The sequence below is a fragment of the Aspergillus tanneri genome (assembly GCF_003426965.1).
Source record: "Aspergillus tanneri strain NIH1004 chromosome Unknown AapTan_5_pilon_pilon_pilon, whole genome shotgun sequence".
Lineage (NCBI taxonomy): Eukaryota > Fungi > Ascomycota > Eurotiomycetes > Eurotiales > Aspergillaceae > Aspergillus > Aspergillus tanneri.
Window position 1 is genome coordinate 2150490 of NW_022984632.1, and position 24811 is coordinate 2175300.

The 24811-nt window shown below is 46.8% G+C and overlaps 8 protein-coding genes and 1 non-coding gene across 9 annotated transcripts; 3 read left to right on the forward strand and 6 right to left on the reverse strand.

The window, feature by feature from the left end:
* Positions 1–988: 988 nt before the first annotated feature.
* ATNIH1004_010125 (uncharacterized protein) lies at positions 989–1365 on the forward strand (the record flags this gene model as incomplete). Its single annotated transcript, XM_033574701.1, has 3 exons — positions 989–1065; positions 1122–1153; positions 1208–1365. The coding sequence occupies 3 exons, from the start codon at positions 989–991 to the stop codon at positions 1363–1365; spliced, it is 267 nt and encodes an 88-aa protein (XP_033422719.1).
* A 225-nt stretch (positions 1366–1590) lies between these two features.
* ATNIH1004_010126 (uncharacterized protein) lies at positions 1591–4000 on the reverse strand (the record flags this gene model as incomplete). The annotated part of the gene is made up of 19 exons (XM_033574702.1): positions 1591–1691; positions 1735–1813; positions 1866–2013; positions 2071–2199; positions 2262–2339; positions 2388–2589; positions 2634–2658; positions 2704–2736; positions 2780–2808; positions 2854–2888; positions 2931–3009; positions 3058–3172; positions 3230–3301; positions 3346–3410; positions 3505–3533; positions 3582–3654; positions 3704–3773; positions 3824–3857; positions 3921–4000. The coding sequence occupies 19 exons, from the start codon at positions 3998–4000 to the stop codon at positions 1591–1593; spliced, it is 1476 nt and encodes a 491-aa protein (XP_033422720.1).
* Positions 4001–4478: 478 nt separating this feature from the next.
* Positions 4479–6305, forward strand: ATNIH1004_010127 (putative flavin containing polyamine oxidase; the record flags this gene model as incomplete). The annotated part of the gene is made up of 7 exons (XM_033574703.1): positions 4479–4582; positions 4624–4654; positions 4704–4841; positions 4892–4919; positions 4954–4979; positions 5027–5279; positions 5332–6305. The coding sequence occupies 7 exons, from the start codon at positions 4479–4481 to the stop codon at positions 6303–6305; spliced, it is 1554 nt and encodes a 517-aa protein (XP_033422721.1).
* An 859-nt stretch (positions 6306–7164) lies between these two features.
* On the reverse strand, positions 7165–7604 carry ATNIH1004_010128 (CVNH domain-containing protein; the record flags this gene model as incomplete). Its single annotated transcript, XM_033574704.1, has 3 exons — positions 7165–7173; positions 7233–7414; positions 7463–7604. The coding sequence occupies 3 exons, from the start codon at positions 7602–7604 to the stop codon at positions 7165–7167; spliced, it is 333 nt and encodes a 110-aa protein (XP_033422722.1).
* Positions 7605–8948: 1344 nt separating this feature from the next.
* On the reverse strand, positions 8949–10397 carry ATNIH1004_010129 (uncharacterized protein; the record flags this gene model as incomplete). The annotated part of the gene is made up of 4 exons (XM_033574705.1): positions 8949–9455; positions 9595–9780; positions 9840–9980; positions 10032–10397. 4 exons carry the CDS (start codon positions 10395–10397, stop codon positions 8949–8951), a joined length of 1200 nt encoding a protein of 399 aa, XP_033422723.1.
* Positions 10398–11758: 1361 nt separating this feature from the next.
* Positions 11759–12055, forward strand: ATNIH1004_010130 (uncharacterized protein; the record flags this gene model as incomplete). Its single annotated transcript, XM_033574706.1, has 1 exon — positions 11759–12055. The coding sequence occupies one exon, from the start codon at positions 11759–11761 to the stop codon at positions 12053–12055; it is 297 nt and encodes a 98-aa protein (XP_033422724.1).
* Positions 12056–12286: 231 nt separating this feature from the next.
* Positions 12287–14131, reverse strand: ATNIH1004_010131 (sugar porter family MFS transporter; the record flags this gene model as incomplete). The annotated part of the gene is made up of 4 exons (XM_033574707.1): positions 12287–12589; positions 12642–12992; positions 13047–13832; positions 13904–14131. The coding sequence occupies 4 exons, from the start codon at positions 14129–14131 to the stop codon at positions 12287–12289; spliced, it is 1668 nt and encodes a 555-aa protein (XP_033422725.1).
* A 2872-nt stretch (positions 14132–17003) lies between these two features.
* Positions 17004–17075, reverse strand: ATNIH1004_010132. The gene has a single exon. It is a non-coding gene; the product is annotated as a tRNA-Gln (tRNA).
* A 2170-nt stretch (positions 17076–19245) lies between these two features.
* ATNIH1004_010133 (uncharacterized protein) lies at positions 19246–24213 on the reverse strand (the record flags this gene model as incomplete). Its single annotated transcript, XM_033574708.1, has 10 exons — positions 19246–19329; positions 19396–19742; positions 20007–20106; positions 20145–20441; positions 20822–22191; positions 22246–22807; positions 22858–23243; positions 23299–23627; positions 23687–23798; positions 23865–24213. 10 exons carry the CDS (start codon positions 24211–24213, stop codon positions 19246–19248), a joined length of 3936 nt encoding a protein of 1311 aa, XP_033422726.1.
* Positions 24214–24811: the final 598 nt, after the last annotated feature.

The window sequence follows — 24811 nt, forward strand, 5'->3', positions numbered from 1 at the left end:
TGCAGACATCAGTTGCAATTCCTCCACTGGATAATCTTATGAGACAGGATAAAGTCCTTTTACTATGTTACTAACATAGTCCAGGCATAGTGTCCAGAGTCAGAAAGTTCACTGGTACTGATAAAGCTGTCACAGGCTCATGTCTGCGTTTGATGCATCTAGTATGTCCGGTACAATATAGAGGCACCAAAGCTGAATCCTCCAAGCTGATTATACGGTCACGACATGCCTCCCGCACGCTGCTCCAGGAGAGCAACCGCCGCACTATGCATCTATTCAAAGTTGAATGCTCGAAGAGGGTTAAATATATGCCACCTAGAGCACTAGTGAGATTCTGAGCTGTAAGAGTGTATGATGGGGGTATACCTGAAATGCCCTTCTCTTGTTCTATAAGAGAATTCAACAGTATGGTCATGCCCCCGGATTTATTCCTGACCTCATCTAACATTGATTTTATGGGCTAATATATATTCATGATATACATATAAACAAGTTGCTAGTGTCCAAATGGGTAGTTTGAATATGTATGCTCATACATCAAGCAGGAGCTAAGAAGTGGCGGGCAGACTATATATAATAAAAGAACAAACCATCTATATGAACATAATGATGCAGTACTATAGACCGACCAACTATATACAGAGATGAACTAAGAAGCGAAGAAGAGAAGAAGAAAAGACTGTTTATATTGCCAGATGTTTGGCATTCATCTTCATCACAATTAAGACAACAAACAGTCACTACGGAGAAATTAACTCCGTCAGGACAGTATTAATTTATTAACGTCATGCGGGGTAGGCGGGAGGCAAATTAATCCACCAAACCTAAACTCGACCTCGAGTTGATCATCATACGATGTGACGATATCACGCCACCCATCATGTTGTCTTCTCCTCTGGATATATATATCCATCTTGAGAATATCACCAAATCAATCAATCAATCTAATAACTATAAGAGGTTAATCTGATCAATATAAAAAAAAAAAATGAACCTCTCCGCCACTCCAACCCCGCGTCCATCGCTCAAACGTCCATCGTTTGTCCCTGGCAAACCATCCAAATGGTACCTATATATTCCCCCAACATATACTATAATATTAATTAATAATCAATAAATAGGTATCTCCCCGCCGTCGCCGTCATCGCCCTCGGTACTCCTCTCCATCCATTCTATCTCCCACAATATAAATATCTAATATCCATAGGCTTCGGCATATCCAACTACAACAACACACAGCGCTATGAAACGCAACAAGACGAAGCCAAACGACAGCGTCGCAATCAGCAGCTTATGGACGCATATGGCGACAAAGACACGGTGCATGACATGGAACGGGCACTGGAAGTTTACGAGGTCCAGTGAGTCAGTCTGATGAGGATTCCGGTTTTAAGGTTTGGAGTTTGGATAGGATGGTTTTGCTATCGGGGGTATTCTTTATCTGTCTTGATCTTGCCTTGATGGCACTTCTTGATGGTACTGCCTTGATGGTAGTTGATATTTCTGTTTGTTGTATTTCAGCGATTCCTATCAATAATTTGTCTATCCTTTTTCATTTATCCAGGTAGAAGACAGACTCAATAACCGAGATTAAATATCTACTCGGGGCCCTTTGAAATTTCTCCTCCCATCTACAATCCACTGCACCACCGATACGACGACGATAATCGCAAACGCCACAATGCAGTAATCTACTTATCAGCACGTCCTCGAGACCATGGAAATATAACTTACTCATACTACTGCCCGTAACCGGCCGACCAGGCGGGAAGAGAAACAACACCGTCGTGAGTGCGATATACGCCAGGGAGATCTGCTTATTAGCCATTCACTCCATCAATCCATCCATCATTAATTATACATACCATATCTACAACCCACCCAAAAATCCCCGGTAGCTTCCAACTCCGGTCGGGAAGGATATTGCGTCCGCGAAGACAATTCACCGCGATGGGCATGGCGTAGGAGAGATCCAGCGCCACGACGGAGGCGGAAATGATTGCATTGAATGCACTACACCGTACCATTAGTGAATCTTAGTATCGGGGGGAGAGTGACTAAAGTGACTACCTCGTCGAGCCCAGATATATAAACCCGAAAATTATCACCACAGTCGCTGTCAGGAGTAGTGCATTCACGGGGAGTCCAAGTTTTGGATGTACGCGAGAGAAGAGTCGCGAGGCGGGGAGGCCGCCATCCCTATATAGTGTTATTACCAGTATACGATATTATAATTCAATGAATCAATCAATCATACATACCGAGCAAATGCAAAAATCATTCGACTACTGGTCGTCATGACGCTGAGGGTAGCAAAAGCGAGACATACAAGAGGGAGCCTATAAATTAGCGATCCAGACACTTCACACTCCACAGAATAGTCATACATGAGTAGACAGATCGCACCGGCCGTATTCTTAGTCGCGTGTAGGAAAATCTGCAGAAGAGGACCGGCACTGGAATTGATAACCTCGTTGATATCGCCCGCGACGAAGAGGAGAACGATCAAAAAAACAGCGCCAGTGAAGGTGCCGATTCCGACGCAGGTGACCATGATTTTGGGGCCTCGGATAGAGGGTTGAGGGACCTCTATAGGAATTTAGCTTTATATCGAGGATGCATAAATGGTATACCTTCAATCATATGAGCGACCGCATCCTGTCTCGTCAGTATATACATAGAAACATAGATAGAGTGACATACAAAAGCAGTGACTCCTAGTCCTCCTTGCAGGAGCTATCATCGTTAGACATATCTTCATCTTGGATAGAGGACATACCCCCAACAACCAAGCGACTCCATCCGGCCCTAACCCGTCAGCATCCTAGGTAGATATAGAAAAGGTAAACTTACATCCCGTCTGATTGACAAAGTCACAAAACACAAAACTACCCTGTCAGCGACATCACCAGGATCCCCAGACTACTTACTATGCGGAGTGATAATCCGGCGAAGCACATGCCAACACTGTGATGGACACCAACACAAAACCACCGATGGACCAGGCAACTACTAGTCAGTCAGTCCTGTCCACCATGCAGTATGAAGTATACCTACAAGCCCCCCGGTAAATAATCGGCAAAACGGAGTTCATAAACGCATTCACGACAAATGCCAGGGCGGTATATGCGACGTAGATCAGGAATTGCTGCCATCGCTGCCACACAAAGTCCTACAGTGAAGTCAGCAATCATTCTCGTCACATCACACATCACAGGCACCGGCATACCGGATAAACCGCCGAGACGATGCCGGCAATCAACTGACTAGAGAGAAGGGCATTGGTTGCCACCAGGGCAATCTGGACGGTTAGTTTTGACTCAACCTCAAGGTCAGGCAACGTACCCATCCGGCGACATTGATCCAGCCGGTGATCCAGGAGAGAATGGGGATCCATTGTGGCCAGGAGACTGTATCTTGTCAGGTCGGTATACGTATATCAAGGGATAATCCTTACCAACTGTAACTGGTTAGAGAGGCCATAAACACATGCAAGGGACTTACCCGCCACCCAATGATACTGACCCCCTGCCCTATATCCACATGAGATAGGGATAATATGGTCGGTAAAGGGAACTCACGTCGGATACGCCGAGAGGAATTCCGCCAACGACGCAGCGATGCACAAGTTACATGTTCCCGCGGTGACCAGACCTGACTCTGAGCTATACAAGTAATAACTATGGCCAGAAAGGGAGCTCACCCCAAATAACACTGGTACTTCCTCCCGAGGTCAAGCTGATGGAAAGACTAGCCGACAATGCAGTCCACGACTGTCGACTCGTTAGCTGATGGTTATCGCGACATCGAGTGACATATATACATTCAATACGGCAAAGGCCAAGCCCAGCATCGACCTATCATTGGCAGTGATTCATCAGTTGGACAGTCGTATACGCCGTATGGAGTGGGATGCATACAGGGTGGAAAAGTTCCGTTGCAATTCGGGCTTGTGGCCCATACGAGCCAGCTGGACGTCGTCATCGTTTTTTTTATCCATATCTATCTTCAATGGGTATTAAGTTATGTATGAAGTAATGTAACACCGTGGCATTATCGAGGATATTATATGTCTTATTATATGAATCCAGCTGCGGGGTACCTAGCGATGATCGCTGCACCATCCCTTGTTAGACGAGGCTACTGACTAGTCCAGTATTTAGTACAATCTACTAGTGAGAGAGGCTATCCCTGCCGAGTAATTCATTAATTAATATATTAATTAATTATTTTATCCGCCTGGACTTGCCCATCTCGTGAATCTGCTGATACTCCTGCACAGACTCACCGATCACAAGCGCCTCACTTTCGGCCTCAGTTTATCCGCCGTAACATGCCTATATCTGTATTATTATTATTATTATTATTATTATTTAATGGTCTACCGTCGGCGGTCGCCAGATTCCTACTAATCCTAACCAATCTATCCTTCTATCTTATCTCCCATCCTGTCATATCCTGTCATATAATTTATAGAAATGCACATCGGAATAGCTCTATTAATTAGTGCCCACCAAACATGGGGATACGTCGCGCAGAATCCTCCAGATCCGACATGCACCCAGACAACGGTGGCCATCTTGTAAGCGTCCTCATCAGTTGAGAGCCATCTAACGTGTCCAGGGGAGGAGGAATGGCAGGGATCGCAGCGGCCGTACGTCCGTAAATTTCGAGACATAGTCTAAGAAACTTACAAAGTCTAGCAAGCGCTAAACAATGCTTCCATTACCGATTTTATGATCCTAGAATACAGAAATACCCTCGGTGGGCGGGTCTGGCATACAGATTTCGGTGCCGACAAGAACGGGAACCCGTATGTGGTTGAGTTTGGGGCGAACTGGGTATCTCCCATATGCATGTATGTATGTATGTATAGCACTGACAGATACAGGTGCAAGGTGTCGGATCAAACACCACAGGTAGGGATCAGAGTGTTGTTGACTAGGCTAATAGGAGTAGAGAATCCTATCTGGAGTTTGGTAAGTCAATCGATCCATAGTGGATGGTATAGTACCTACGGGGACAGGCCCAAAAATATCATCTCCAAAATACCCTCTCCGACTACGACTCGATCGTCACGTACGACGAATCCGGAGCCACCGACTACCATGGCATACTGGAAGCATACACTCGAGCGAAGAAGATCGCCTCGCAGGACGCGGGACGCATTCTCACGGACAACGTACAGGATCAGACGGCGCGCACCGGACTGGCGATGGCGGGATGGCGACCGCGAATGGACGACATGAAGGCGCAGGCGGTGGAATGGTGGAATTGGGGTATGTATTCTATCCCGTACTCTTCCATATAGTAGAATTAATTGTTGGATAGACTGGGAAGATGCATCCAGCCCGGAAACCAGCTCATTTGCATTCGGAATGGCAGGGGAAAACCTCACATTCAACCAATTCGGCGAGTCGAACCATCTAGTGGTTGATCCACGAGGATACAGCAGTATCATTGAGGGCGAAGCTTCCAGTTTGCTCAGAGACAACGATCCCCGCCTACGTCTCAGCACCCGCGTCACAGATATCGAATACTCCCCACGGGGAGTACGCATCACCAACGCAGACCACACCTGCGTGGAAGCTGCCTACGCCATCTGCACATTCTCCCTCGGCGTGCTCCAGAACCAGGCGGTGCAATTCCACCCTTCACTCCCCCCCTGGAAACAGACATCGATCCATAAATTCAACATGGGGACATACACGAAACTTTTCCTCCAATTCAACGAAACCTTCTGGCCACCAGACACGCAGTTCATGCTATACGCAGACCCAACCACACGGGGCTACTATCCTGTATTCCAATCCCTCAGCACGGAGGGCTTCCTCCCGGGATCCAACATCCTCTTCGCGACCGTAGTGCAGGACCAGGCGTATCGCGTAGAACGACAATCCACCTTGCAGACGAAATCCGAGATCCTGTCCGTCCTGCGTCGGATGTTTCCGCATAAACGCGTCCCCGACCCTCTGGCATTCACGTACCCCCGGTGGACAAAGGAGCCCTGGACGTACGGGAGTTACAGTAACTGGCCGGCTGGGACGACGTTGGAGATGCATCAGAATCTACGCGCGAATGTGCATCGCCTGTGGTTTGCGGGGGAGGCGACCAGTGCGCCGTATTTTGGGTTTTTGCACGGCGCGTGGTTCGAGGGACGTGAGGCGGGGGAACAAGTTGCATGTTTATTAAGGGGGCGTAGGACTGGATGTGAGAGGATTCATTATGAGATGTTGCATGGGACTACTCCTGGGGATGCATATTCCGAGAGGAATGGGTGGCCTGAAGTGCATGAGGAGTTGTAGTTTATACTAATTCTTGCCATGATAACCATGGACTTGGTATACCTGTCCATAGTATTATATCCATGGTAGGAATACCAGAACCATCCACATCATCAGAATTCATTTCTTGACCCCCATAATAGTATATTAGTATATGTGAACCATTCCAACCAATACTGACTGTCACGTCCTAGCACATATCCATTCCATTTATCCATACTAAGCGCAATAAAAGTTCGCAAAACAATACGGCTTCCCATCGTGATCGAGATCGCAGTCCTCCACCATGGGAAAGAAGTCATTATTAGGACAGTCGGCGATACAAGTTTTGTAGCTGCCGCAGGGGGAGCCATCTATCATTGTTATGATATATTAACATTAATATTATATTAGTGTTGGGAGTTTAGTGACAGGACATACAAGAATCGGAACCAGACTGCGCCATAGCCAAGACAGAGATTCCGAGGATGAGGATGGAGCGGAGATACATTTTGCATTCTCTGTATATTATGGTTTGGACTAAGATTGATGCAGAACTGTTGTATTTATATTCGTGGATGCAAGGGATGTCCCTGGCATTTTTGTGGCATATTTTGGTGTGGCTGTAGTCTATACAGTCTTTGTTGATCCGAGTATTTCAAGTGATTATCAACCAATACTTATTAAATAGTACTCCATAGTATCTATTAGCAGTCTTAGAGGCTTAGGCTATTGGCTATAAACTATAGACTATAACACAGAATATTCCATAGAGCACTAGTGTCTGTCGTCGACAAAATACAATGACGAATTAAGAATGTAAAGAATACGGATACTCCATTCTCATAATCAACTAAATAATACTAATTTTGAATAACCTGCATCTGGTATCAGGAGAAAATCAAGGACCCTACGTCAATCAGCCAATCTGCCGTAATCAGAAAAAATAGAATATATAGAAAGATATACCAAAAACTTAAACCGCCCATCAACAACAGCAATCTTATCAGCCAACATCAACCCCTGCAGACCACGAGACCCGCCGTCCAGCGAGCGCATTTCTGCCACCAGCTTGGGACCCCATTCGGTATGCTCAAGGTTGATGTTTTTAGCACTGCGGGTGAAATTTTGGCCGCCCCAGATGAACCATCCTATATATATTAGTTGTATTTCTTCAAAGCAAAGAAAGGATGGAATACCATCAGTATTGCCAATGTGATCGTCCAGACGGATCTTATGTCGGCTGTAGTTCCCGTAGTTGTCGCGGACTTCAGCCAGAAGCATCGTGTAGCCGTCTTCCTGGCGGATATGGATATCTTTGCAGGACTGGTGGAAGGCCATCTTGAGATATAGTAGATAATATAGTAGACTGTAGATAATAGATATATTAGACTAGTAGATTGAGAACTGGGATATGAGGGGTATTTGGCTATTTATCCCAGTCATTACCTAACCGTTGCTAGGTCGTTGTGCATTGCTGCCCTAGGTTCAGGACCAGTGGTGGACTAATGCACGATGACGCTATAGGCAGACGCCATTGGAGTATCATGTGGGCCGGTGGGACGCAGAGCCCATATTGTTTAATAATTAATTGCTGGGCAGCGCAGAGTCTCGCGATGTTGACAGACTATGGTGGGTCGGGCTTCACGAATGAGGTTCTGGAATACTCCATGTGGCTGTGCAGTGGATTGCCGCATACAGAGTATTGTTTTGGTTCGCACAGTTGCTTAGGTATACTCGATGTGGCGGTGCTAAACTACAACTTCGTAAACTGGATAATAATAGATACTGATTCTTTTTTCTTTTATTAATCTTAATTATTCTCTGCCAAGATTCTAGTCCTGACTTCTTGCATCTCCAAATAAGCAACTTCGTGTTACCATATGCAAGTTATTCTGGCTGGAATCCGCTACTTAAACTACTTGCTAGTTGAAGGAATTTGACGCACCTTTAAGAGAGATGCACGAGTACACGCAGGATGATATCATGGATCTATTGTCCTCTGTTTTCAGAATTAGAATAGGGCCAAACAAAGCCTAAAATACAGCCTATGAACTGAAGCCTATGTGAAAGAGTATACAAAGAGCTTGGTACTTTTAAATGTAACAGAAAACTAAATATATCCATTAAAAGTGAATATACTAATTTAAGATAATATCCTACTGACATGGTCAAGTCTATCCTAATTAGGATAGAAATACCTCAAAATAACTTCTTGTCTAGGAGTTATCGGGAAGGACAGTGATGGCATACATTAGTTCAATGGCTATTTGAACCTTACCCTCATGCTGTGCCACAAGTAGAAAGAACTGCTATTATTAGCATACTAAAAAGGTTAAGCAGACAATCAAGTCGATAGCTAAACACTGCTTGGTATCATGGTATCGTCCTATCAACGCAATCCATACATCGTTGAAAATACGTTCATGCAATCATAATCCTCTAGCCCTGTTCGCCATGGCCCGTCGAAGCTCTTCCTCCTCTTCCTCCAGTAGCTGAAGATGTTGAAGTCTCTCCTTACGTTACTTATCTTGATCCATTCCATCTCCTCCCCCAACCCATTCACGTCCATATTGTCGTATCTCGACCGTTCTCTCGCACCTCGGTCCGACTCGGCGTCGACGTACCAGACATATCAATATCAAATCCATACTTCCCCATGTCCGGAGGTAACTCCGTACCTATCTATATATCCACAGAGGTCACCCCTGCGGTTCCACAGTGTTGATCTTCCTGTCGCGGAACATCCAGTTCAGACCTCGGCGTCATCGACTGTCCGCTTAACTCGTACATCGGTTTCAGCGGCGTGAGAGCGGCAGCGACAGCTCGGCCGTCTGCTTCCTTGATGGCATTCCCGTCGATTTCAGCGCCCAATGGTGGCGGGGCTGCCTTATGTTGTTGTTCTTCCACAGTACCAGGGGATAGAGGATTATTCGAGCGACATCTGGTTCTCCGACGATACATCCATAGTAGGATGACGATGAGAATAATGCCGAGGGGAATACCGAACCAGATTCCAATCTTCGCACCCGTGGACAGACCAGATGTACTACTTTCACTACTGGGATCTGTGTTTGCAGCCTTTCCTCCCACCGCGCTTTCCGTAGCTTCGGGCGTGGACGTGGGTGTGGGTGTAATGGTTAGCGAAACTGTGATCACGGACAATGTAGTACGGCCGGCAGGACCGGTCGTCTCGATCGGATTGGATAATGTCGATGTTCTATGTATGACACTCCAACCTGATAGGGTGGAAATAGTCCCTTCTGTGATAGATGAAGTAGAAGCATAAGAAGCTGTAGGTTCTTCGTTTCCGCCTGCTATTTTGGCTCACGCATTCCTTGGCCCCCCGAGATTTGGCGATCCTCTCCTGTATTACCAAGACCAGGTCGAAGCCCTTGTTAGAACTGTTGTCTAGGTCGGAGTCGTCGATGCAGAAATGCAAACTGCGCCATGTAATCTGGGAGAGTGGCCGGGACGCCGACGACGTCGCAAAAGTCAAGGATTCGATCCAGAGACCCTAAACCTGGCATTAGCCGACGTGTTCTAGGGTGAAGAGAAAGGAAGATATAGACGTACATCCTTGGTCCGGGTTGACAGGACGTTGTTGACGCATGTGAAGGTGGGCTCAGCTCCAATCGATCCAGTCTTATCGCAGATGCATGCGTAGTTGGTGTAAGAGGAGTTAAAGGAGCGAACATGCGCATAGATGCAGTTTAGCTGATGGGTTAGTTTGCTGGTGAGCTACAGGACTTAAGGGTGGATGATTACTGTGCAACGGGGGATATCTGCCAGATAGGTGTCCGATAAATGCCATCTGTCACTGCCATCGTGGACAAGAAAGGGTTCTTGATTCACGGAGGAGGCGAATAATTCTCGGAGCGAGGTAAAGAGAGTTTTGATTTTGGAGGGGCCTTGTCTCGGTTGGTCCTTGTTCAGCTGTGTATCTATGTCCATTGTATTGCGAACTCGAGAGCACACCGTCGAGATGGAATTCATAAGAAAGAGGACCCAGGGGGACAACAGCTCTGTTTTGATGTACTGGGGGCAGCATAGAAGGAACTCGAACCCTGCAAGCATAAGCCTTGGAAATGTAATCGTCATGAAGCGAACTGGGTTGGAGAGAAAGATATACATCGCGGAATACGAGTCAGGGTGTGACGGGTAGTGTATTGGTTCTCTGATAAGAATTTTCTTGTGGAGTATATGTTGGTATAGAATCTCCCTTCGCGCAAGTATATTTAACTCGTCATAGATCTAGATGTCTTATATGGTGCTGGATAGGTTGGTGAGACGAACTGGAGCATGAGTGAGGCTGATTGGATAGAGGGTGATTCCTTTAAAGGTTTTTGCCATGAAGCATCCATATTCAGGGACACAGACCTGGGGCCATACTCTAGGTACAGCAGCGAGACAGGTTGTAGACTAGTTGATCGTCGGCTCTGAAATATTTCCTGATTTGGAAAATGTGTGCTTTTGTGGGAACTATCCAACCCCAGGACAGCTTTTAGCGACGCTAAATTAGCCTTACTACATAATCAGCAAGCACTTAGTTAACTAACAAGATAATGCATTTGATTTGTATAGCCGACATAGAGAATGCATACCTTGGATCTATTTTTAGTATCTCTTTTCGATGATGGACTCGAGGCAATGCTTTGTGAAATTGTCAACGTTCAGACCGACTCTGGAGCAAATCAAGACAATATCACATGACTGCCACGCGATCTTCCCCTGATGTCGCGACAACAACAACCATCTCGCGTTTCTACTATATTTTATCACTTCACCTGTTAGGGAGGATAGGCCTGTACTTAGGATTGCAGATAATCCAAAACAGAATCACCCCCGCTGAGGATCAGTTTCAGTACTCTATACTGACTCTGTTATAGCCAAGCTCAGGATCTTAACTATTCCACTGGACCAAAAGACCACTATATCATTGGGATCAGATATTCCTGAGCATCTTATATAGTAGCGCACTGTAATGTTAGGTGACGCACCCACACCTAACAGACTCGCTCTCCATGTCTGATACTCACGTTGTAAAACAGGCGCGCGCAAACCCCAATGGAGACGCTCACATCCGCCTCACAGACCCTGAAGACTCCACCCGCATTGTAGACTCTACGGAACTGCGCGCACTCGTAAAAGAGCTCAACCCCATCAAAAATCACCGACATCGTCATCCAAGCCGCGGAGTCCCATCCTGATGTAAAGCTTTGATAAACGTAGAGATAAAGGATCCGAGAAAGGGAGGAAAACCGCGTCATTGGCTTCGACTACTACTCTCGAGATGTCTGGAATATGCTGAACGTGACGTACAAGAAGTTGAGAGGGTCGCAGGAGTATGAGATCGCCGGCGAAGTAAGCGAAGGTATCACCCGTACTGTTGAAAGAACTGCCGAACAATGCGGGAGGTTCTCGCATCGGAAGACGCTGTATAATGGGCTTTCGAATTTGAGGAAGATTGGAAAGTCGATATTCTTTCGAATAATATGTTGGCGCATGAAGTGCGGAAGTATATGGGGTATGGTGATCCGCTTGGTACGTCGATGTTGAAGATTGTCAATGCGATGCAACTGGATCAGCGGAGAGGGATTCAAGAGGATGAGTCGTCTGAGGAGGCGTTGTGGCCGAAATTGTTGGAGCTGTATAATATAGCTTCTGGATATAATGTCTTTGATAATTTGGAAAAGGTGATGGATACTTTGACTGAAGGATATGCGGATTGGACAGGAGAGGATAAGGAGGACTATGATGAAGACGATGAGGAAGGCGATGAGGGATGGTAGCTGGAATGAATACGAACGATATATTTCCTGGTATCAATGTGGATGGACATGGCATAATGTACAATACTTAACATAGATTTCAGATTCTAGGCACCCTACAGTAGTTTAGATCTTCACGACAAATATTAGCCTGTAATATATTAATCTCATATCTCAGACCGAGTACAGCATTATAACAGACATAAGTACGATAAAACCACCGTCATCCCAAACCAATCCCTGAAGGACCCTCTAGACTTTGTATTCCACGTTCTCACTGTGCTCGATATTGCCCACCTTGGCAGAAATTTCCTTCTCGGTAAGACCCATCTCAGCAGCAAAGGTAGTATGAGGCTTCCACTTGGCCGAGGTTCTCGGCGTAGTCTCCTCCATCATCTTGTCCACCTGCTCGAGGGTGAGGCCCTTGGTCTCGGGGATAAGGAAATAAGTATAGACAAAAGCGCAGGCACAGAGTGAGCCCCAGATGAAGAACACCTTCGCCTTGAGATTACCCTTGTCCGGGTCCACCATGTAGGGTGTGATGACCGCGATGATCTATCCTGCATTAGCACAAATCTCAAATTTTATTTGTACGCAGGGTACTCACGCAGTTCCATAGCCAGTTCGAAGCAGTTGACAAAGCAACACCTCTGGAACGGATGGGAAGAGGGTAAATCTCTCCAATCACGACCCACGCTCCGGGACCCCAAGTGGAGGCGAAGAAGAAGATGTAAATGCAGATGAATGAGATTTCGGCGCTGACCGCGCTGTTGTTACCACCGTCGACGGTGCCGATAATGGCCACGATGAACTGGCAGATGACCATGCCCAAGGCACCCCACAGAAGCAGGGAGCGACGACCGAGTTTCTCCATAGTGTAGAACGAGATGGGGGTGGAGCACACGTTGACAATGGTGGTGATCATGCTGATCAGGAAGGGGTCACTGATGGTGCCGAGCTAGATTTGCATCAGCGAATACTGGAAAACTCGAGCACACAAGGTAAGACTCACCGATTGGAAGAACGTTGTACCGAAGTAGAAGACAAAGTTCACACCGGTCCATTGCTGCATCATCTGAAGCGAAGTGCCAAGCACAGTACGGCGCAGATTGCTGTTAGGGGAGAAAATGCTTCCCCGGAAGCAGTTGAACCAGCTGGTGAAGTAGCCGCCCTGAGGGATCGCCTGCATCTCGTATTCGTTGTTGGCAACGATCTCGGCCAACTCCTGCTTGATAAACTCGGAATCCCTGGGCTGGTCTCGTACACGGGCCAGCACGTGGGCAGCCTTATCAAGCTGGTTCTTCCGGACATAGTAACGGGGAGATTCGGGAAGGATAAACAGGCCAATGGCGAGGATCAGAGCCCATCCAATTTGAAGACCAATAGGGATGCGGTATGAGCCGGAATCCATGCGACCCTGAGTGCCATAATTAACGCAGGATGCAAGCATCAAACCAAGGGTGATACAGAATTGGTAGCCAGAAACAATAGCACCACGGACTTTGCGGGGAGCAATCTCTGACATGTACAGAATAATGATAGCGGAGACGAAGCCGACACCGAATCCGGCAATAAGACGGCCGACGACAAGCAATGGCACAGAGGAGGAGGCAGTCTGAAGGGCCACACCAAGGATGAAGACGCCACATCCGCTGATAATCGTGGTCCGACGACCAAACCAGTCGGCCAGATCACCGGCAATCAACGCACCAAAGAATGTACCCGCAGACAAGATGGAGGTGATCAGAGACTTCTTCCATGAGGGAAGGAAATACTGTTCCGTAGGTGTATCGTAGGGCTATTGGATAGAAGAATGTATTAGATATTGTGTTGGACAGGCAAGATCATCGCGTGCGGGAAACTTCGTACCAAACCTTCAAACTCGTGAATAAAATACTTCATTCCCATGACACCGTTAATATATCCCGAGTCATAACCAAAGAAGATACCACCGAATGCGGCAAAGGCACACATCAAATATGTCTTCAGAGTGACGGGTGCCTCGACACGCGAGACATCTGATGTCTCCGCCGGTGTCGTAACGACCGGCTGTGCCTCGACATATGTGGCATGCGTTGCCGATGCTGTGTCTGCCATGATGACAGGTGAGTCAGGTGGGATCTGCAATATATATATATATATATATATATGCCAAGAGGATGCAGACAATCCAAATAGGTTCACGGAGAAAAATCCACGCTGGAATTTACGAAAGGGAAAAAAAAAGAAAAAAAAAATCTACACTCGGGATTCCGGGGGACGTAAGTGGTTTTATAACCTGGAGGAAGGCGGCACATCCGCATCGGCTCAGGACCGGGGGAATTTGCCCACGGGGAGGGTCATTCGGCTCCAACGACTTTAGTTCTCTTATGGGTTGATGTCCCATGGAATATGGAGGAAGAGTTTTAGCTACCATCATCCAATGGCTTTCAGTCCTCTGGGGAAGGGACTAAACAAGTTTCCGGAAAAAGGCCGCATCTTGAACAATGGGAACATGAAACCATGCTACTTAGGGCTAGCGATGAAGACATACCAGGGCACAAACCAATCAGCCCATGGGCTGCAAATCTGGTCTGAGGGTTTATGGAACGTTGGGGAAGAACCGGGCCCTTTGCTAGCAATAGTACATGCACGTCCTGTAAACGATCCCCTGCGATATTACTACTAGTATTATTGGAGAGACGGCCTGTCATCTGCTCGGGCGACGCTATACCAAGCTGGGTTGGTGTAGCATCAATGGATGAGACTCCTGCCTTATTATTGGACAGCGATCGGCGACGGCAAACGCTAATTCAGAATCTGGCCAAACAGATGCTCGGGTCTAGGCCGGCCGAGCTGTCGGTTTGCTTGGAACTAGTTAAGAACCAGGACCAACCCCGTACGAGCAAAATTAGATCGGGGTGCCAGACAGGACCCTCCATCCCGGTTTGGCGAAGTGCCCGACAGAGGACGTCTCTGGTTGGCTGAAACTGACAGGGGACGGAAAAACCAGCCTACCACGTGTGTTTTCCCCATGGAGGCCCCACAATATTCCAAATCTTAACCATATAAGGTAAGGTCGAACTCCCCTAGAAACGCACGCCACTTAGTCACAAGTGTGTACAGTGTACCATTGTGTCCTGCTTCCCTCAGCCCACCAATGTCTGGGGGACGGGAAGGCTCTAAGATACTCAATGTTTTATCTTAGTAGTAATAGAGTTAAACAAGTCCTATGTCAATGAGTCGCCTCCTGGAAGCAAATAGTACACAATGTCTCAGAATTGAATCACTCAGCACAATGTAACCCTAATCTCAGCGGCCCCCCGACGAAGCAAACACCACTAAAAAAACAAGCGTTGACAGTGGCACCAAATCCCAGCACCCAGACTAGCGACTCGCGTGCTTCTGAGGCACACCTGCTTGGTGGCTTCCGTTGAGTCCTTTGTTCGACAATGAGAATCCGAGAAATCTGGTCTTGGCGCCCCGAGCACTCCACTATTCAATCCCGATGTACACAGCATACCTCCGTATTGTCTCTGATATGTTGGTGCAGATAATTTCAGTTGGCCATTGCCACCTCGTAATGGATCCTCAGAGAATTCGACAACAGAAACAGTCCATGTGGTTGTCTGAGCTAAAACTCGCCAAGCTCCTTGGCGTCCACCGGCACGCATCCTGCTTCCTTTCCCGGATGAGAGAGGTTAGTCTGGAAAAATTGATTTGGGGTTCCAAGAGCTTGCCTAATCCCCTAGCACAGTTAACTCTCCATACTCACTCGTTTAAGGTGCCCCTTTCTCACCCCGTCCCACATTACAAGGTTCATTTCTCGCTTAGCCAAGTGCACTTAGCCTCTCTCCGCATGGGGATCCCCAGAAATGATGGTACCACGGCTTTGACTCGGTGAGACATTTGAGTTAGCTGATTCGGGATCGCTGTCGGTCAGCATCGTGTCCTTGTCATTGAGGCTTGAACTAAAGGATTCGCCGGGGGAGACGTGGACACTGCAAAATACTCTAAGTTCAGCGTCAGTGACTCAGTTCATCTTCATAATGCTAGTAATACGGCCCAGCCTGTGGACTTGCAGGCCGAGAGCATATCGGGATGTGGACCACATGAAATGAAATCGAGGGGTTCGTGCTGCGGGAAAATAACGTATGCCTTCCATTTCATTCGCTGGTTTGTCCGTGTCTGGTCCATACAAATCTCCGTGCCCAGTATTTTTCAGTGAGACAGATTTTGCATGTAATTTCGTCTCTGCGCTAGACTACGGTTCTACCTACAGAAGTACATAGTGACGTTGTCATTGTTATACGTATTGTCAGTAGAGCGGGGCTATCGAGAGCGTTTTGGTTCCTATTCGCATTCCTGAGGCGCTGCAGCATATGTGATACTAACTGTGTTTACAGGTACCTAGCATACCCAAGGATGACTACGGAGTACTTAGTACTTTTTAAGCTATTGGCCAGGAAATAATAAGCAACTGGAAACTTTATCCCTTTTTGGAATAATCGAGTGATTGATGGAGGCCGACGTAACAAAGTGTGCCAAGAGTTCTAAATTCGCTTACACTGCTCTCTAAAAATCGCCCCTATTAGCTGTTGTCCATCGAACAGAGAATTTAACAGTCAGCCCCCAGGTGTTGCGCTTTCAGATTTTGCGTGGTCTAGAGAAGAGTCCATAAGATTTAGCACAACCTCCCACAGACTTGTGTTAACGTGGTAAACGTGGACAGTGTCACAGTGGGTTACGCAGAATATCATGGGACCTTCTGTGCTCCCATAAGCCTAGGTATATCCACCCAGAGAGAAAACCCAGACTTAGGAGTACCATTGGAAAATTGAGGGTCTAATGTGGTGTTGTCTTGTGGTGCATCTACAGTACTATGGATAATATTCGTAGTAGACAGGAATAATATTAATTTAAATAAAAAAAATTGTCCTAGGTGTGGCAAGTCCTCGTTCCGGGTGAGAAGAGCAAAAAGGAAAATAAAAGGTCGTGCTCGGGATCGAACCGGGATTACCAGAATCAGAATCTGATGTGCTAACCATTACACTACACAACCTGGAACATGAAACTCGACTTCATCTTTTTGTCTTATAAAGCTAATTTTAAGGTTCTTCAAATTTCCGCCCAGAAAATATATATCTAGTAGTGCTGTTTTGATTTTACAAGAGAACATAGGTAATATCTAGTCATTCCAGTTACACTTCTACAATGCTCTGGATATATTATCCACTCATTTGTTAACAACAGTTCGTTGATACTGAATGTATATTTAACATCCTGCTCTCAAGCCTCGTACCTGTTTTCTTTTATTAATACCTTCAAGTTGATATTTTTGCTTATTAAAAGAAATAACCAATTGGCTATAATCTCCATATGTATGCTGATTAAGCTCCAAAAAAGCCCAATAATCTCCTGCAGAGTATCTTGATATATTAGTACACGAATACCTCGCAGCTATGTATACTACTTCATGGTATTTTTCCTCTGCTACTACCTTATTAGCAGTGTTCTAACTATTATAAACCGACAATCCTAGAAGGAACGCAGAGGAAACATCATAGAATCCATTGCAGGATATTATTTGGACGTTCCTTTGTGAATATACTCATATCTCCCCTCTCCACTTGCATAGACGTGCAACATGTCAAGTTATTAACCATAAAGGAAATATCCGCCTGACGAATGGTCTGCTCGGGTCAACAGAATCGGGCTGTTCGTGAGTTTCATAGTACAAAATGTTCTACCGTACTACATACAATAAAAGAGTCTGTAGAGAGCAGTGGCCCCTTATCAAGATATCGAAGCAACCTTCAATCTCTCTCCGGGGACTCCAAAAACTGCATCGGCGTAGGTCTTCATACCCAGTAGTGAAATAATTTTCTCAACATATTCTAGCTTTTCTTGACGGCTGACACTCGCTGGCTGACGCAGCGCTAAGCTGAATGGTTTCATTGACGGTGGATGTGGCTAAATTGAGATCCCGGGCTGTTGGACATAGCCGGTTTTGCGCTGAAAGGACTCATTCCGGGGACACCCGTCTACAAGCCTCTCCCCAGTGATAACGCCCATATTAACCTGTGTGGCAAGAACATCCAGTGATGTTGTTTTCCTGGCTCCGGAGACACCCGTCAACGCTGCACAGGTAACGGGCTTAAGTATGCTTCCCAGACTTTTCCCTACAGCTTTCGCCATGCCACTGAAGCTCGTGTTCTTCCATCCTTGAGCGGGTTGTGTCACCACGCCGATATCCCGTCATAGAAGCCGTAGGTAACAACCTGGGTCTGCGAGCACTGTCTTATGTGAGAATATAGATATAACATCACTTACTACCCGGGCTGCGAGTAAGCGTGATTTGAATCCAATTACCTCCGAAGTATCTGCCACCGTTCGATCATGGTACAACCGCGGTGCATTCTGGAAATGCAGTAACAGGTGGGTAACGCCCATGGGTTCTGAATCAACCAATTTAGAAACCACACTGAACATAATATACATTTACCACGGTCCGTTCTACAAAACCCTGTCTCTTACACCTTAAATGCGAGTTAATATACTTCTGTGCGGAGTCCCCTGGTAATGTCGTGTCCGTAACGGACATGGCTGTGGCTGGTCTAGGTTGAAACTCTCAGTGACTCGGTTTGATACGGGCTGGGAGAATATCTGAGCCGTATGGACAGGTAGTTTAATCAGGTTGTATGGAAATTGTCTATAGCTTCTTCTTACGTCTCGGCTCCTGGATGGGCGTTATAGAGTTCTGCGTGGTATCTGTAAAGCAATAGAATTAGTCCAATGTATATCACAGCGCTGGGGATTATGTTACGTCCAGTTTAGTGTGCTTGGAATTAAGCTTCTTTCCTTGAATTAGAAAAGCAGCTGCAAATGCACTGAGTACTTTCTTTGTTTCTCTGACGCGCCCACTGCTGGACGATCGGACACAAGCATTGGATTTGATTCAGATCTAGTTGGCGATGAAAAGACTCCAGTCCAGCCCGTGCGTCGTCTTCCGCTTGCATGCTCTTACTGAGTTTCTGGGCATTTTCAATGGTGGAAGGTTTCAAGCAGAAATATATTGCGTTTGCAAGGCTATCGGCTGTCAGCATTTTGTGCAGGATAGGCTCCGGCTCTGCACCATTCTGCACGACCATGCGCCCCAGAAAGGCTGGCCCCCGAAGAACGACACAATCAGGGTAGGTCGTCCCAGAGCATGAATCACACAAGAGACACGCTTAAATAGCCAAATGGTGAGGCACGTTTCCGAGAAAGTATACATTGGGCTGATTGATCTGCTTCTCCTCCGAGACTTCCCCAGCCTTTAGAAATCAGAGATTGTTTCCCGGTTAGTTTCACGGAGTCTGGGCCATTCACTACGACGGAACCGAATCTAATGTAGATCGGCGGATCACCTGCGTCGAGAAATCAACGAGATCCTGTGGAGGCGTATAGTTGCCATGTTCAGAGCGGAAGTTGAAGCCAGTGACTTCGATATGCTGCTGCCAGTCAACGGGCTTGCGAAGTAACGAGGGAGACCTTATTCCCAGCATTAGGTTATTGGCATATGTATTTGCAAAAGATACAAAATACCATAGATATATGAAAGAAATTTGAAGCCGGTAGATCAATGTCGGTTCATTGACTTCATCTAGTTGATCCAAGCGCAGCTCAAAGCGACGGAAGTCATTGATCGAATCACCTAATCCTTGCCAGATGAGCATCTCCGTGACAACTTAGGAAGCGAGATTGTCAACTGAAGGCTCTGTGCCACGACTTCAAGAATTGACTAGTGGATGTGGAAATGCCTGCGTAGGCGTCCATGCCATTTTAGACCAGTGCTGTCAGGGCCCAAGTAACGTTTTGCTTTAGGGAAATGGACGACATACGTGAACATCATATGTAGTGGAATACCAAACTTCGTGCAAAGGATACGAGCAAAACTAGGCAGCATCTGCCACAAATAGCGACGCAGTTAGATAATCATCATCCCTCATACCGATGCCCTCTCCTGCCTCGATGCACGAGCGCCGGCATCCCCCAATAATTGCTCGGAATTTCTCACGACTTCCTGTAATAGTCTTCGTCAAAGAGGCTGCCTATCCTTGGGATTAATTAAATGTTCTAGATGTTCTACAAACGACAAAAGCTCGCTGGGATCGCCTCCCATATCAAAGAACCCCAAATTATTTTCCTTGACAAAGTCACGGGACATGAGATGTGTCGCCAACCTCACACGATAGCCATGAGCCTGTAGCGCTTTGCCTAGCTTGATAAACAGTCGCACATCAGAGCCACCACCGGGGTCACGACATTGAGCTTTAGTGAAATGAGTAACGTCGTCTTTCCTTTTCTCCGGAAGAGCGCTTAGTGGCTCACGCGCGAGAGCATACATCAGCGCGGCCACCCGTGCCGTGCCCTCCTCCAGTTGAATCTCTAAATGTCAATCTTCTACGTACCGGACAGAAGTTAGATTGGCCCGCCCTATAACAAGTGTTTTTTGATTACTAGTTTATCCATGTGCAGAAGCTGCTCAATTTTAGCTTCGCCTGCTGCCAGAAACAGTAGAGACGCAGACACATAAGCCAACGAATAGAAAAGCAGGAGATCCCCTAAATATAATGAGACTTGTATTATATTCTATACCTCTCGCTGTTTAACTAACTACTAGTCTTACCTAGTTACATAGCATTCTTATATAATGCATATGAACATCAACAGGTCCAACAACGTATAACCAAACAAGCAAAGAAATACAGAACGAGTTTAGAAAAATATATCAGCATAGTACCGATCTCTTTTCAAGTCTTGTACCCATTTCAAGGAAGTTTCCGTATCCTCTCCCAGAGCGTCGGCACGGATCTGTGCCAAGATCTTCTCAATACTCGCTCCCACAGTACCAGGACCACAAATATAAATCTGTGCACCCTGGTCAAAAAGTTGGGCAGCTTCATTCCGATCCAGCCAGATTCTATCCTGGACATATTTGCAATTATTGGACATCTCCGGCTGCTGCGCGTACGCACGACGCACATCAACCACGCCCTGCGCTTGCCACCGATCGAATTCATCCCGGTACAGGTCATCCTCATCTGGCCGCTTACAACCATAAAAGAGTAAAGAAGGACCGACTTGGATGCTGCCGGTTTTCTTGAAGGCCCGTTCTGCAACGAAGGCGCGGAAAGGGGCCAGACCGGTCCCTGAGCATGCCATAATAATAGGTGTCTTGAGATCAGCTGGGAGGTGGAATCCAGCGCGGCTGGGACGCAAACTAGCGTGGAGATGATCCCCGACATCGAGGCTTTCCATATAGTTACTGGCAACGCCAAGGAGCCGATGGCCTTTCTGACTGCCCTTTGATGGTGCGTCGATTACACTGTAGGTGAGAGTGCATTCATACTCGCGCTCTAACGGGGAGGAGGAGATGCTGTATTGCCGTATTCGCATGGGCGGCACGGAAGCAAGATATTGTCCAAGAGGAAACACTGCGCTTGGGTAGTCCTCGAGAAGATCAAGAAGTGTAACATTGGAGGCCTGGAAGTCTTCTTCCCTCATCCGTTTCTCCAATTCCTCTTGTGGCTTTTTCTCGGGAATCGACTTGGCAAGAGCAGCGCTTGCACGGCCAGTGGCAGGTTGACCGAGTTCTAGCATTCCAGACAGTACATCGTTCACGCTCAGAGTCACCCCCTTGGGGAGACTTGTTGATGTAGAAGGATCAATGGTAATGGTGGCATCCCATGGTAACCGAAAACGTCTCATAACACGACGTACTGTCTCCGGAGGGTTAAGTGGCAATACCGCCAGGTAGTCACCAGCACGGTATGTCATCCCAGTTGGCAGATTGATACCAATATGTCGTTTTCTGGGTGCCCCTGGTTTTGTTAAGAGACGGACTTGACTGACTTCACAATCCTGGACATCTTGCCGGAGCAGTGATGAGCGAGTTTGAGTATCAACTTGGATTTTCATCCCTCTCGGGGCAGCTTGCTCGCTGCCACCATCCTGACCAGTGAGCTTTTGCACTGCCGGCCAGAATCTTTTTTCCTGCCATCTATCAAAGGCATCAAAAATATTGCCACATCCAATATCAGAGGCTACTCGTTCAGTAATCTGTTCCGCTCCAGCTTTTGACAGCACATCATCAATAAATGTGGAAATCTTTTGGTACGTCGTATGCCATTCCTCTGTAGAGCTCTGATCAGTACATGACACACCTAGAAGAGATTCTGCCAACTTACTATTTCCAACACCAAACACACAATATTTGACATCCTTTAGTTCCGACTGATCCGCGGACTTGAGCCACTCCACAAAATGTACAGCATTATCCGGGGCTTGGCCTTCATAGGTGGCTGTGATTATAACAACCGGTTCATTTTTCGGGAGTGCAGATGTCACGCCATCCAGAGTTTTAACCTGGGGAGAGAACCCATATTCTGGAGCAGAAGAGGACAGTTCCTGTGCAAGTGCTTCGCAAGTGCCAGTATTTGATCCGTAGTGAATATGAAGTGGCGTGGCATTGTCTGGCACAGCAGCTCGGGGCTTTGGTGTCTTTTGCGTTGATTTTGAAGATGGATCTGAGATGCCCACTTTGATATTGTCTACAAAGCCAGGATCTCTGAGTTGTGCCCTCATGTAGAAATCTTTCGGTTTGATTGTAAGAGCTGTTTGAATCTGAAGTTTGTATGATGGTTTATCTTTTGAAAAGTAAAATGTCTGAAGAAGGGTGGCAACGGCAAGTAAAGCTTCCTGCCACGCGAAAGGGCGACCAATGCAGCGACGCACGCCGTTCCCAAACGGCTATATCTTGTTAGCTACTTCTTCAAAAGTGCATATAACCCGTCTCTTACCTTCCAGCAATGTGGGGGAAGTTTTCCAAATGCCTCATCCATCATCCGGCTCGGTTTAAACTCATCTGCATCTGGCCCATACACTTCAGGGTCCCGATGGATTAGTGTAAGAAGAATATCCACAGTTTCTTGATCTTTAACAAGATACTTTCCATCAAGAACATGATCGCCTTTTGCCTGCACAGTGAGTGAGGGTGCCGTGGGGTGAAGACGAAGAGTCTCCCGCAGACATGCGTCCAGGTATGGAAGCTTTGACATATGATCGACAGTAATCGGTTGGCTTCCAATTACTTCATCAACCTCTTCCTGAGCCTGTCGGTATGCTTCAGGATTTTCAAGGAGCTCATAAAACAAGAAGGAGAGCAACCCTGATGTGGTCTCATGGCCTACAACATCATTAACATATGTCTTAGACAAATATAAACAAGGCGAGTTCTTCACCAGCAATCAGGAATGTGATCATATTCCGAATTATTGCATCATCCTCCAATTGCTCTCCAGTTTTAGGATCCCGATTAAAAATCATAGCATTGAGTAGATCCTTTTTCTTTGTTGGGTTCCTTTTACGGGTCTCCAACAGGTCTCTGGCGACATATTCCAGTTTACTGATGTCAGCACGGTACTGAATGTCTTGTTCTACGAACAAAAAACGTGAAAAGGCAGGCCGCAGGGATCGATGCCACGATTCTCCTAGCATCCCAGCCATGGCGTCAACGAAAGGATGTTGCTTTTCAAGATAGAACGAGTTAAATCGATCACCCATGGCACAGCTAGGAAAACGCAGTCAGCTTGCATAGCGACGTATCTTAGAGAGGAATGAACATTGTACAGAGCAATTGAGTCCACCGTCAGCCTCGTGAAGTCGTCTGAGACATCTATTGGGCTATTAAATCCGAAGCGCGCCCATTTAGACACCATCTGGGAAACAATATCTTGCATCTCTGATATTGTAGGGTCAGCAACCGGAGACACCCAAAATCTTATGTGGCCTGTGGCTTGTCATTTACCTGGGAACATTGCCCGGATCGACAGGGGCTCGAAAGCAGGCATCAACGTTCGATGCGCAATCTCCCAGTTGTGCTCGCCTGGGTACGCTGAGAAGAGGCCGTCCTTGGTGGAATTTCGCACCTCCTCCATAGGACCTGTGATGGCTTTTTGGAACTTGGTCTCATCGTAAAGGTCCCGTGACAGTGCGTAGTTCCCTACGAAGATGCTCTCTCTAGGGAGGCGCAGCCTAAAAATTGGTCCATAAACTCCTGTAATACGGGCAAGGCTCTCGTTTGGATGTTCACTGTCGATGTCGAAGACATTGCCGACAATCGGATAGGCCCCTGGCCCAGGAATATTATCTGTCATGGTGAAGGGAGAATTGGCTACATTGAAAAGAGAATTGACCGCACACTTGATCATTCACTGTTACCTATCAGATCTATATTTATATACCCGGCTTCTAATGGGGTTGTCACTTATGTAGGCGGGCTAGATTTCTATTTCCGAACACACTGACGAGTGCTGAGGTCATAGAAACTTAATTGCTTGGTGGTCCGTTGGCTCCGGGACCGCAATTGAGATTGCAGAACTTAGCAACGCAAGATACTGTCTCAGCCAAGCCATCTCCTGGGCCGTAGTGAACAGAGCACTGTATATCAGACAGAAGCCACAGCTGTTCTTTGCTTGGTATCTCATAGGGATATACGCCATGGGCAAACGTATTTAAACTGTATTTTGCATCCCGCTCTTGGCGGATTTTAGACCAATCAACGGCCAGCCGCAGATTCCTTGCAGAGGACTTCCTAAAGTGGTACTATATTTTGCCCCTCTTACCGAAATTGTATTGGCGTAATCGGAGCTTCCATTTACTAATTCAGGAGCTTTGTTCATGCTGGGAGAAGTTTTACCAAGAAATCCGGCCCGGTACATCCATGATAATCTACTCATCCACGACTGGAATAAG